The sequence below is a fragment of the Chroicocephalus ridibundus genome, chromosome 4 (assembly GCF_963924245.1).
Source record: "Chroicocephalus ridibundus chromosome 4, bChrRid1.1, whole genome shotgun sequence".
In the NCBI taxonomy this organism is placed as follows: Eukaryota; Metazoa; Chordata; class Aves; order Charadriiformes; family Laridae; genus Chroicocephalus; species Chroicocephalus ridibundus.
Window position 1 is genome coordinate 52,562,814 of NC_086287.1, and position 12,369 is coordinate 52,575,182.

The 12,369-nt window shown below is 36.4% G+C and overlaps 1 protein-coding gene across 5 annotated transcripts in view; it reads right to left on the bottom strand.

Annotated features, from left to right (window-relative positions):
* The window catches only part of WDHD1 (WD repeat and HMG-box DNA binding protein 1), a 201,087-nt gene that overhangs the window by 29,648 nt on the left and 159,070 nt on the right, over nucleotides 1-12,369 (bottom strand). For all 5 annotated transcript variants that reach the window (XM_063332400.1, XM_063332399.1, XM_063332402.1 and 2 more), the window contains exons 4-13: nucleotides 11,769-11,880; nucleotides 8,865-9,016; nucleotides 6,578-6,689; nucleotides 6,001-6,051; nucleotides 4,963-5,058; nucleotides 3,328-3,420; nucleotides 2,870-2,976; nucleotides 1,259-1,394; nucleotides 888-1,083; nucleotides 516-706 (exon numbers count right to left, since the gene is read on the bottom strand). In XM_063332400.1, the coding sequence (XP_063188470.1) occupies nucleotides 516-706; nucleotides 888-1,083; nucleotides 1,259-1,394; nucleotides 2,870-2,976; nucleotides 3,328-3,420; nucleotides 4,963-5,058; nucleotides 6,001-6,051; nucleotides 6,578-6,689; nucleotides 8,865-9,016; nucleotides 11,769-11,880 (1,246 nt within the window). The remainder of the gene's footprint in view (nucleotides 1-515; nucleotides 707-887; nucleotides 1,084-1,258; nucleotides 1,395-2,869; nucleotides 2,977-3,327; nucleotides 3,421-4,962; nucleotides 5,059-6,000; nucleotides 6,052-6,577; nucleotides 6,690-8,864; nucleotides 9,017-11,768; nucleotides 11,881-12,369) is intronic.

The following is a 12,369-nucleotide window of genomic DNA, read 5'->3' on the forward strand; positions in this document are numbered from 1 at the left end:
AGGCTGGAGGAAGACTGAAAACTTGTCTTCAAAACTTGTCCCTTAGTCAGGACTACTAGTTTCTAAAACAGCTGAATTAGGCAGAAACTAGTTCCATTCTCATTGCTAAGCCATCTTTCTCCTTACAAAATTAAGTGTGAAGAACTCGCACTTAGAAAGAAACAGTGGGAGATTAATGTACGAGCCTTAACAGCACAAAAACCACGCACAACTTCTGTCTAAAAAATAATTTAAAAAAAAAGACTTGTTAGAATTCAATAGCACAGGTACAAACTTTATAGCTTGCTTTTGTCTCAAAGCCAAGTTTTATTTTTACATCAAAAGCAACCAAAATACATAGCATAACATTATGCAGTCTTTGCATTAACACAAAACTACTTTCCACCATTTAGCTTCACACCATGAATTATTAAAAAATCAAAAATCTTGGAAAAGATTAGATTACAACACAGCAAGAACTGGACAACATTAACAAAGCAACTAGATCTACATAACCACACAGCAGTGAGATTTACCATGAAACGATGCATGAGATGTGCAGGAGTGGAGCCAGACTGGAACGGCTTTTGCTTGGGGGTTGGCATTGGCCCATCATAGAAAGGCTGCTGTGTAGATGATGGTGGTAAAGCTGGAAAGCCATCAGTCTGATCATCATCGTCATCTTCCTTTTCAAGAAGATTGGCATTAGCTTTTATCATCCCAATATCTAGATATTTAAAAAAAAAAAAATACATCTTACACGTATTATTATGACAGAATATATGTAAAAAATTTAAAACGGTCGAGATTTCTCCAGAAAAATAAGTCAGAATATATCTGAGTAGGATGCTAAGAGATTGTCTCAGTAACAGCACTAAAGAGCTCTGGAAAATGAGTTCATTCTGTACCTAGTGAGTTATCATCATCATCAATTATTGCCCGTCTCGGATGGCCTGAAGTTCGCATAAGGTCATCATCATCACCGTCATCTTCATTAGCTCCAGCCTTTGGGGAAGACTGTGGCTCAATCATATCTCCATTTAAATAGTCACCGTCTTCTCCATCAAAGAGATCATTGTAGTCTTTTGTCACTGTACTGGCAACCTAAAACCAGGTTAACAATTATCTTAAAACTTCTTTTGGACATGGAATTCAAAGAATGAATTCAGACACAAGACAGAACTTCAAATGCACAATACAGAACATTCAATATAACTTGGTAACCTAAATTATCATTTTGATTTAAGAAATAACATGTTAATTTAAGAAATAACCAAACCTTGTCATTTGGTTTCTTTCCATCACCGACATTTTCCAACAGCCCCAGATTTCCCTCAGTATCTGTATAAGCGATTTGCCTATATTTGGGGTGCCATGCCAGTCCACAGATTGTGTAATTTTTCTCATGCTTCATCCTAAAAAGAATATAAGAATAACGGATTCTTAGTAAGCTTTTCAGGGCAGAAACCTCCCCAAGAGTTATTGTAAAAAGTGGTAATATTTACTAATATGAGAATGTGATGTTACAGTGATGTTACACATAATAAAATAATTTATGGGTTACCTTTAGCATAAACAGCTAGTATAAAAAAATAGAGCAGGTCTTCCGTTTCTATAGAGGAAATGACTTAAGCTTTAAAAATCAATCAATCATATTCTTAAAACAACAGCTTCCTGATACACGTGGAAAAGACGAAGTAATTCCCCAGCAGTCACATTCCAGAACCATCCAGTTATGAAAAGAATATTCAGTTGTTTCTCTTTAACTCATCAAACTGATGAGTTAATCTTCTATCTTTTCCACTCTTTATTCTCACAAAAAATCCTCCCATTAATTATTTACATAATCTGGCTTTAATTCTTCTCATAGGCGTTACAGTAACAATCATGTTTCTTACCCAAAATATTCAGACAGATAAATCATCCCTTCTCCTCTTCTCTACTACGCTTAATCATACTTTTTTGTCTTCCCTTTTTTTTTTTTTTTTGTGAGAGAGAGATGCTTTAACTAACCAAGATAAAGTGCAATTTGACCTTTTTTTTTGCACAGATGAGGATAGCTGGCTGGTCTATCTGTGTTTCCCTCTCCTTTTAGAAAACACACCTTAGTGCCAATGATCTTGGGGTTTGGACTGTGAGGAAAATTTGTTTCCATCAAAACTATCCCTTAATTGACTATTAGATTAAAAAGTAATAAAAGATATTTGCACACAGAAAACTAGACTATGGAATTAGCACAAAATCCATGTTCACATCCCTTCCCTATTCTATTTCTAAGAATGTAATGTTTCCTTACGCAGAAAGGAAAACAGTGTATCCCATGAATGAGAACGCACACTGGATATGGTGGGGGAAGGCAAAACAACACCACATTTCTACCTACCACCAAGAGTTCCACTCTTGTGGAAGCTGCTTCCTTGTAGAACATGGAAATGATATGGCAGCCCTTGAATTCCCTTCAGCACATGAACTGCGGTATTAGTGCACCTCACTGGGGTTGCACAAGAGAAGAGCCCTCCTCTTGCTCAAGTCTAGGCCAAGTGCTGGCCCTGCCTCCCAGCATCACCCAGATCTGACACAGACCTTTTGACCCGCATGCTTTGGGTCCCTCTCTGTGGATGTACTCCCTGCCCCACCACCAGCTAGGAGACCATACACGAGGCGAGGTAAATGGGATTCCTCAATCTGAGCCTTCATCCGCTGTCTCCTGGGCTGCTTGTTTTCAGTGGGACATGAGCAGAAAACTTACAGATTTGCCCTGTAAATCTTATTAAGGTTTCTCAAGAAGCAGAATTCTACATTTGCACAAATAAGTTTTACAGAAAAGATAACAAAATTCTATTTCAAGAAAAACCATGTACTTAGGGATTTATGGAACAACACTGGATACCTCTCTATGCACTCCTGGGTTTCCACATTCCACACCACTATACTCCCATCCACACTTCCAGCTGCCAGATACTGCCCACAAGGAGACCAGGCCACAACATTCAAGGGCTAAGGAAAAAATAAAAAATAGGAAAAAAAAATATTACCGATGCGCACACAGCATTAATATTCTGAAGCTTAAAACAAACAGATGTTCTTCAGACACAGTTGGTAATTCACCGGTAGACCTTAGAGATCTAGTGGGTTACCATAAATGAAAGAGGGGAACCAGAGCCACATAAAGACGTTTGACATTCATCAAGTATCTCTTGCCTTGTTTTCCAACATAAAATAACAGGATCAGAAATAAACTAGAAAACATGAGCAACTGTAACCAGAGGGTGGGGTCCAGAAGATAATTTCTAGCAGAATAACATTTAATTTATGGAAGATTTACAAGCACCTGGTTTATGTACCCACCTGTGTGATGAATGTATCCGATAGATTGAACTGACTATCCCAGGTTTCTCTTTTGTATAGTTTAACTACTTTATCTACAGGAATTGCCAGGAACTGTTCAAAGGAAACAAGAATCAGGCAATTTAGAACAAGTTATCTTTCAAACAGAACATTCAAAGAGCTCCTTCATTCCCAATATTTAATGGTTCTCTAGCATCCTAGCAATGCCAACTGAAAAAGTAAATAAAGCTGAAGTAACTTGAATGACAAGGTTCTTTAATGCTTTCCACATGCAACATAGCGAAGTATGCCCATTTTTATTTTAATCTTCATTTCTTTCTGGCAGAAAACTGAAGATAATGACAGCTGCACCGTAAGGTTAGAAGTTCTTATTTATGAAACAGCTAACATACACGTATAAATAGTTTTCAATGCTGTGAGCACAAGGCTTATGTTCTTTTCCCTCCCCCCCCAAACCTCTTCTGATCAGGTCAGAATTTCTCAATAAACCTTATTTGAACAGCGAATACCTGAAATAGCTCCTTTCACCTCTCACAAAACTACATGAATGTTACTGCCTGTTTATTTTTTTAGGAATTGGGTTTTTGAAAGACTTCTAACAATTTGTTTTGTAAGAGAAGCAAGAAAACTACTTACATTTCAAATATGAGGGGGGGGTGTGCGTGTAAAGAATTAGCCTAAAACTTAAAACTATTTGTTTTTATGCAATATGGATATTGAAACAATTTGTACTGCAGGTGACGTCCTCTCTGCCACAGGGAAGTCATACATAATGCTATCATAGCAGCCAGGAATTACAAGAGTGGACATGGGTAGACAGACACAAAGGCTAAGTCAGGGAAACAAGATTATTCAGGTAGGAACTGTGAGAAAACACCAGAAAATACTTTTTAGGTCCAGTATACTGGAATGCCAATAAAGGATTATTAGGTTCTGCCACACTATTACTACAGGCAAGAATAGAAAAATTGTTTTATGGCTTCTGAATGGCCAACTTTCGCTCAATTCCCTGTACTTTACTTTAAGTATGGCAGGGCACACCTCATTTCATACAGGTTCACATTTATCTGCTCCTTCCTCCTCTCCCCTCTGCATTATCAGCAGCTGCAGAGATGTTCCAGGTTACACGCTACAGAGACACCTACACAGCTATACGAACCCCCCAGCCCATTTTGGTTAGGGAGCCATACATAGTGCTATTGCAGCACCACCCTTACTCACAACAGAATCAACTTCCTTTTTCCAGTGAAAAGAAAGGGAACAACTTACTAAGCAAATATTTACAGAGCAAGATTACCAATAGGGCAAAATTTAAGGTAGAGAAAGACTTAACTCCTTTGATGCTCTGTTGTGAGCAATTTGATTATTTCCCTCAGGTACAATGTTCCTTCCTATTCAGCGCAACATGAGTGTTTAACACTGTTTTGGGCTGACAGCTGGCCTACTGCCAAACACAGTCTGGAGCTTAAACAAGTAATCATTTCCAGGTTTCTATTTTTCCCAAAAGTGAACTTTACCACAAATATTTTCCTTAGTCCCAAGAGCTGCAATTTGGGCTTGCCCAGATTGAATTCTACTGTTGGACTCACAAAGAAAAAAAGAGGATTAAAATGTGGCTAAAACGATGTCACTTACCTTCCCACTGCCAGGTTGCCAGCCAAGCCTGCAAATTGATTTAGCATTTATCACATCATTACATTTCTGCAGCAGTGGCCAGCTTGTTGTGCATGTCTGAAAACAAAATATTAAAAAAAGTGAGTTTTCTATCTGTGTGAAAATCTACTGTATAGTACAAATTCTTAAAGGAAAACTATGTAGAAAAACTAAAAGGAAAAAAAAATACTATTTTTGGAACTGAAATAATCTCTCATCCAAACACAATGATACATTCTGCCTTAAAAAAAACAAACAAACAAAACAAAACCAAGAACAAAACCCTGAAAAAATACCTTGCCAATATAGACCTGAAACTATTTTAATCACAATACAACTACTTGTAACAGAAACAAGATGGAAGAAAAATGTTATCATCGTGGCCATCATCTCAGTGATCCTGCCATATGAAATCCGTACCTCTTCCCAATCTTGGGTCAAAGTAATCATGTTCCTAATGAGTCTAACCAACCAGATCACTTATAAAATAAGATACTGTGTAGCATCTTAAAACACTATTCCACCTTCACCAGTCAGTCTACAATCCTGAAAATTATTCATTATTTCATAGGAAGCTTGATAAAAATAAATAAACAAAAATATACCTACCTAGTTGTTTATTAGAATAAAAATCCTTCCTTAATCCTTACCCATTCAGCAATGAGCTGAAATTCTGAAACAAGGCATCTGATGTCAATTGCTATCTGTACACAGAAGTGTTATTTCAGAATGTGCTGAGGACAAAACACACAATGTTGGCCAGTGAAGAAAGATGAATGGAGGAAATCAGGGATTCCACAGACAGGAAGAAGAATCCACAGCTACCCAGGCAACATTTCATAATCAGGCTTTGGAATTTCTCCCAGAAGTAGATAAAAGTATTCTGTAAAGTGTAGTTAGATTTCCTCTGCAAAAAGAAAACCCTATTCCAGTAGGGTTATTTCAGTCCAGCTCTTCTCACTGTCTGTGAAATCCTGGGTTCCTTATGAAACACTTAACCTTGAAAGATAGACCTTTTACCTGATCTGCTATTTTCCATACTCTGACAGAACCATCACAGCTCGCCGATGCCTATGTAAGAGATTTTTGTAAACAAATTAATAATTAAAGACATTGAGAAATTAATGATATAAAATTGCAAATATCCCTATTACCAATGCTACAGGCATATAATATATACAGTTTTAAAAAGAAAGCTTCCCTGTTTAAACCATTTTAAGACTTAATACTTTCTAATACTGTCATCTTGATAATTGTACTTGACTCTAAACTACTGCAATTACAAACTCTTGCACTTCAAGTGAGCTGCTTATTCACAAAAGAAGCTCAATATTAATATTAAATTTCTTTAGTGAGCCATCTTTTTCTCTCTAAAATCAGATCAGCATCAGATTCCAGAAGAACACAGAGAGTAATTGAATAGTAAAGCAAAGTTCTCCTGGGAGGCAACAAGTTGTCACACATTCCATCACCAGTAAGGTCAGATGAAATGAAGTAGTCTCATGTGCCCATTCACCTTTTTTTTTTTTAAAAAAAGTATCTATTTTCTTTCCCAGACAAAAGAAGATTAAAAGCATAAAGAAGAAAGTGTTTTTACCAGATAAACATCCCTGGGGTCAAAAGACAGGCTTAAAACAGGAGCGTCGTGTCCTCGGAATGTTTTCTGCTTGCTGCTATCAGTCACCTCCACCACTTTGACCATAAAGTCACTGTAGATCACAACAGCACAGACATAAAAGTATTAACATTGGTATTAACAATGACAAACTATGCATTTACGGCAATAAAAACTGGGCACTAACTATCTTTGGGGGAAGTTAAGGCTCTCAAGGGTACGATCTAAGGGAAAATGAGAATCTTGAGGCTTACTACAACAGGAGCAAGGACAGACTACTTTTTTTTTTTTAATCAGAAAATAATTTTTGTTCATGTCAAAGTTGATAAAATATGGTTGCTCTTCGACGAGGATATTATGTACATACAGACCATATACCTGTTTATCTAACCTCTGCTTAGGTACCAGAGAGCTGACTTAACAAGAACTATCTGTTCAATGGAACCGATATTAGTTACTAAAACTATTTAGTTATGTGTTTTTTTAAAAAAAAGACAGAGCAAAAAGTTTATTTTGTGACGTTTTTAAACAAGATTTTTAAGACCATCTAGTGTATCGGATACATTAACAGATTTTTTTACAACTTTATTCCCTCCTCCAAAATTACAGACATTACTGCAGTTTAACTCAAAATATCAATGCCAATTTCTAAGCCCAACAGCTCCTGTGACAATCTTTCAGTACCACACTCTCCTACTTCACTGCAACACCCTCAGAGAGAAATTTAATTTTAGGACCTAATTCTATTGGGTTAACCATTACTTTAACCATATTCAGAAACAAAACCTCAGTTCTGCCAACCATCTAATGCTAACCAAACAGTCATAAAAGGAAGACAAAATATAAGCTCTATTGTGAGACAACTAAAATTACACTAGCACTCTTAAACAACACAAGACAATTTTAAAGAAAAAACAATCAGGCAATAGGATACTTTTTATTTATTTAAGAAGCCACACAACTATTTTTCAAATAGTTCATGGGAACTTTGGCAGACAGTTGGATGTGAAACTTATATAAAACTGAAGTTTGTAGACTTCATGACAAAATGGACAACTAAACGCAATTCTTAGCTGCATTCCTTCACTCCATGGCTGTCACCTTCTCCTTCAGTATGTTACAGAAGATCTCATCGAGAGGTGGCCTCACAGTCTTAGGAGCTCTTTTTCCTAATGCGAGAGCCCTGGCCAGGCTGCAGAAGTACCGGGTTTTTGTAAAAGTTTTAGAAACAGAAGAGAGTTTGGGGCCTGCCTAATCTTTCTAATCAAAGTCACATCCTGGGGCAGAGCTATTCCCTCAGAAACAAGCACTGACAAAGAGCCCAAACTCATGATCCCTGTCAGATTTAGAGATTAGAGTAGTTACTGCCCCCAGTTGTCCAACCTCCTGGTTTTGGTGGAACTGGTGTGTCTGCTCCGCAGCTGCCAGAGTTCACAGTCCAGCATATTCATCCAAATTGCTTTCTAGTTCAATTCACACTTAGAGGAGCCAGGGAGCAGATGCAACGCTCTCCCATCTCTATTGTGGAGGACAAATTCCAGAAGAAAGGCAAGAAGACAGCCTGGGTTAGCTAGAGCTGCCCAAAGAGTTCGCCAAATCCAATTAAGAATCACCTAAACCTTAAATAAATTTAAAAAAAAAAAATATTGCCTGCTTGCTATTTTGCCATTTCTGTTACAGGACTGGCATACACTATGTAAGAGCAAACATGCTGCCCTAAGAAATTAACTAAACTACGCATTTAATTTCCCTCAGGCAAGTCTTGCAACTGTCATCTGTTATCATTTGGCAGAATGGTGATGATACTGATGCCAGAGAATGACTCAAAGCTCTCACACAAATCAGAACCCCTCTAACTTTTGCATGTGTATATACATCTGCATCCCCGTGATCCTGAACAGTTAGGACATCATCTTTAGCACACGGTAACAAAACGCTTGGTGCTGCAATGAGATCCATATGGGCAAAGACGTATGCTTATGCATTATGGGACTGAAAGCTGAAAACACTCAAGTCTAAAGAAAAGGAATTATTTCACAACACCCCAATTCCATTTGAAATTATTTGGTGGATCAAATGTCTCTCAGAGCATTGTTTTCTAAAGTCCTTTCCATTCCTTTCTTCCCCTCCACCCTGCAGAAGACGTTTTGCAATACTTTAAAACCCTCAGAGGTATGTGGGTTAACGATCTCTTTGGAAAAATGAGCCTGTGAGGAAGTTGCCAGATTTTGAACAACAGCAAAGCTTCTCCTTATCACACGTAGTTTACCTAGATCCAGCAGCAATTTTGGTACCATCACAATTAAAGATGACGTGGTTTGCATTCGTGGTGAAACGAGTAAGGATGCCATCTGGGGCTCCTTCAGGAAATGTATGTATCTGAACAGTATTGTTCGATACTGCTGTGATCAGTCTTCCATTCTAAAAACAAAATCCATCATGAGAATTTGTTAGTTAAAACACATTTATGCCCATAAAGCCAAAAAAATTGCTCTGGTGTTCCCAATATTTGGGTGGATTAACTTTACTAGTTCCAAAAGAGGCCTGACAATAAGAGTAATAGGGAAAATATTCTTTAACTTTTATTTCTTCCCAAAAAAAATACAGACAAGCACAGTAACTTTAATACTTTATCCCTTTAATCAAACTAATAAAAAGTAGAAAAATTATTCTCTTACTCTCAGTCCTGTAGAAACACACTGCCACATTTAATACTGAAATATACAGAATTCCTTACGCTAACTACATGGTAATTTACTACATCAAGACCTTCCCAACCTGTATCTTTACTAAAATAATGAATAATTTCAAAGAGAACTGTCTGATCTTCTTCCAGTGGATGGAAAATTTACTCCTCTTACAGAGGCGAGAAAGCTTTTAGACCCAGAAGAATCTTGCCTCCTATTTAGATTAATACGCTGCAGTATCAGGAGAGGGCACCCTTGGACCAAACGTCTCAGTTAAATGCCACCAGGAAAGATGAGAAGTTCATGAACTATCACTTAGTTCTTTGCAGAAAACAGAAGGCAGATGTTGACTAAAAATGAATCCAGATTAAAAAGAAGGGCAAAACAAAGGAATAATTATCCTGTACTAGGAAAAGTAATCTCTCTTCTCCAAGTGACAATACTATTCCTCAGTTGTACATAGCAGTAAGTTTTTGAAATACATAAATAAAGAAATGCCTTATTTCCTTTAGGAGATTTTTGTTTGGTTTTGGGGGCATCTCGCCTTTTTTTTAAGTTGCCTAAAGTTATAGTAAAAATCCTGAAGATAAACAAAGCAGCAGCCAGTACTGAATAACCTTACTTAGTAAGAGATGAGATTTATTACCTAGATTACATCAAAATCTCAGATCAGTTCCTCATAACATTTTCATTAATGAAGAATAATTTTTTTTAATAAGATTTCCTGAAGTGTCACAAAGCATTCTTAATCTCATTGTTTAATAAAAAATCCCTCAAAAATAAAAGCACTTTACAATAAACTTAAGAGCAGAGAATTATTCCTACTGGTGTCAAAAATTAAAACCAGGATTTTTCCTCCTCCAATAATAGTTTTAGCAATTTCTGGCTCTGCCTCTGATTTGCTAAGAGAACTCATTCAAGTCACCTCACTTGGTTTGTGGAAAGTAACGTGAAGAAAATAAAAAACAAAATACCCTAAAAATCAACGATGAAAACAGATTATACAGGTATTGAGGAATAGATACATGAGGTATGTTAAAAGTGGTATAAGAAAGGGGTTTCACTTAAGGCAGTAGTTCTGAATAAGGTTTCAAATTATTATTTTAAAAATACAATACATATATGTCAATTTTCATTTATTTCCTCTTTCATACTCCTCTCCAAAAATCACAAATAGTTGAAAAACAATTTTAAAATTTTCCTTTATCACTGCAATGTTAACTACACAATATCTGTAGAACTGATGTAGACTTCTAGGATTCCTTTCTTCTGCAGTTGCCACAAAGACAACATTTTAGACCACCTATTCCTAATGTAATATAACAATAATTGCACATAAAGGAAATACTGTGTGAATTCTCAAGCTAAATACATAAACGTGCATTGTAAAAAGAATTAATTTCTATTATACAAATTCAGATAGGTAACTTACTTGCTTTATTTTTTTACAAATAATGTCTCCTGCAAGATATAGAAAATGGAACTGCCTTATCATTAAAACAAATAGAGCCAGTTATGTTTAAAATGCCAGTCAGACTATAGTACTGCCTGTAATCAGCATTCTCACAAATTGGTACAATTTATGCAAACAAGAATCCTGTTCTCTTCTGACTTTGGGGATGGCAGCTCAGAGGCATCTTTGAGCTAAACGACAATTTTGAGAGCAAAATATCAACTAATTATTAAAAAGTATTACTAAAGCATTACCAGACACTGAGTTTGTGAAAGTAATTTTTTTGATTAATATAGATTATAATTCCTTGGACCTTAAAACAAGCCCACATAAAACAACATCTTGGGGTTTTTTTCCTGATACTCGATGATCACATCTTACGCTGGGAAACTTTTTACAACTTCTCTCACATTGTGAGAAAACACTAAAACGGCACAAAAAGTTCACTGCATAATTAGCTCAATCTGCTGGGTTTGTTTCTCAGAAAGGAGATCAAAGTCAGAAATGAGTGTAACTGAATGTGAAGGAAGAGGAAGGAAAAAAATATTACAGAAGTTTAGCATAAGAAATAATTCCTCTACAATCCTGTATGGGGTAAAATTAATTGTCAGAAGTATTCTTGGTATATATAAAATACTTAATTTTGTTAAAATATTCAAAAAGTCTATAGGCACAGTTAATCAATGAAATTTCTGTGTATTTCAGAAAATTATGTTTGCAATACTGCTTTAGTATTTTCACTTTGACATAAAGGTAGAATATGTTCATATGCTCAAATTTAAATACCTGCCACTCATTAAACAGTATTCAATTTATTTTTTCCATACATTAATCTGAAGACAAAGAATCTACATAATTAACATATATCAGACTGAAATGCACTACATACAGTATTTTTCTTGCCTTTTTCTGTATATTATCCCAGTATGTGTTTAATGTTACCCACACAAGCAGTAACCCTGAGCCTGAAAATCCAGCATCTTTATCAACACCAGCATGACACAACTTAGAGAAGTTCTGTTAACGGCAATACCTTTAGAGCGCAGGAATAGGCCTTTTCTCCCACATTAATGGACTTTGGATCATCATCATCCAGGTTTTCCCAAATCCTAACATCTCCATCACTGCCACAAGTTACAATACAGCTGTGGAAAGACACAGGATTTGTTAACATGCAGGAACGGAAAGGACGCCCACCTGTGACTTTCAATCCCAACATGAAAATGTTACTTACGTGTTAGGAAACACAATACATACTATGTGATACAGTGAATACCTAAATTTATTATGTCTAAGTAACTTACTAAACGTGGGGAGGGGAGGAAATCCCTCTGGTAGCATAACACAGTACCTTGAGTCTCTGATAACTGCCTACGCCTTGCACCCATCTGAACTGACCCTTAGATATTACTGGCCAATCCATTTTTTTTTCCACGACCTAGAGCAAATTTTTCAAAGGACTTAATTAGTACTGATTTCTCTAAGAACTGGGCATTTAATTGCTTCTTAAGACTTCAAAAACTTACCTTACAGCTTATTGCAAAGTTGAGGGCAAAACTAAGAGTGCTAATGCGTACTTGACTGAATTTTAACAAGCTTAACTTGTTCCAGGCCTACAGAACCCTTAAAAATAG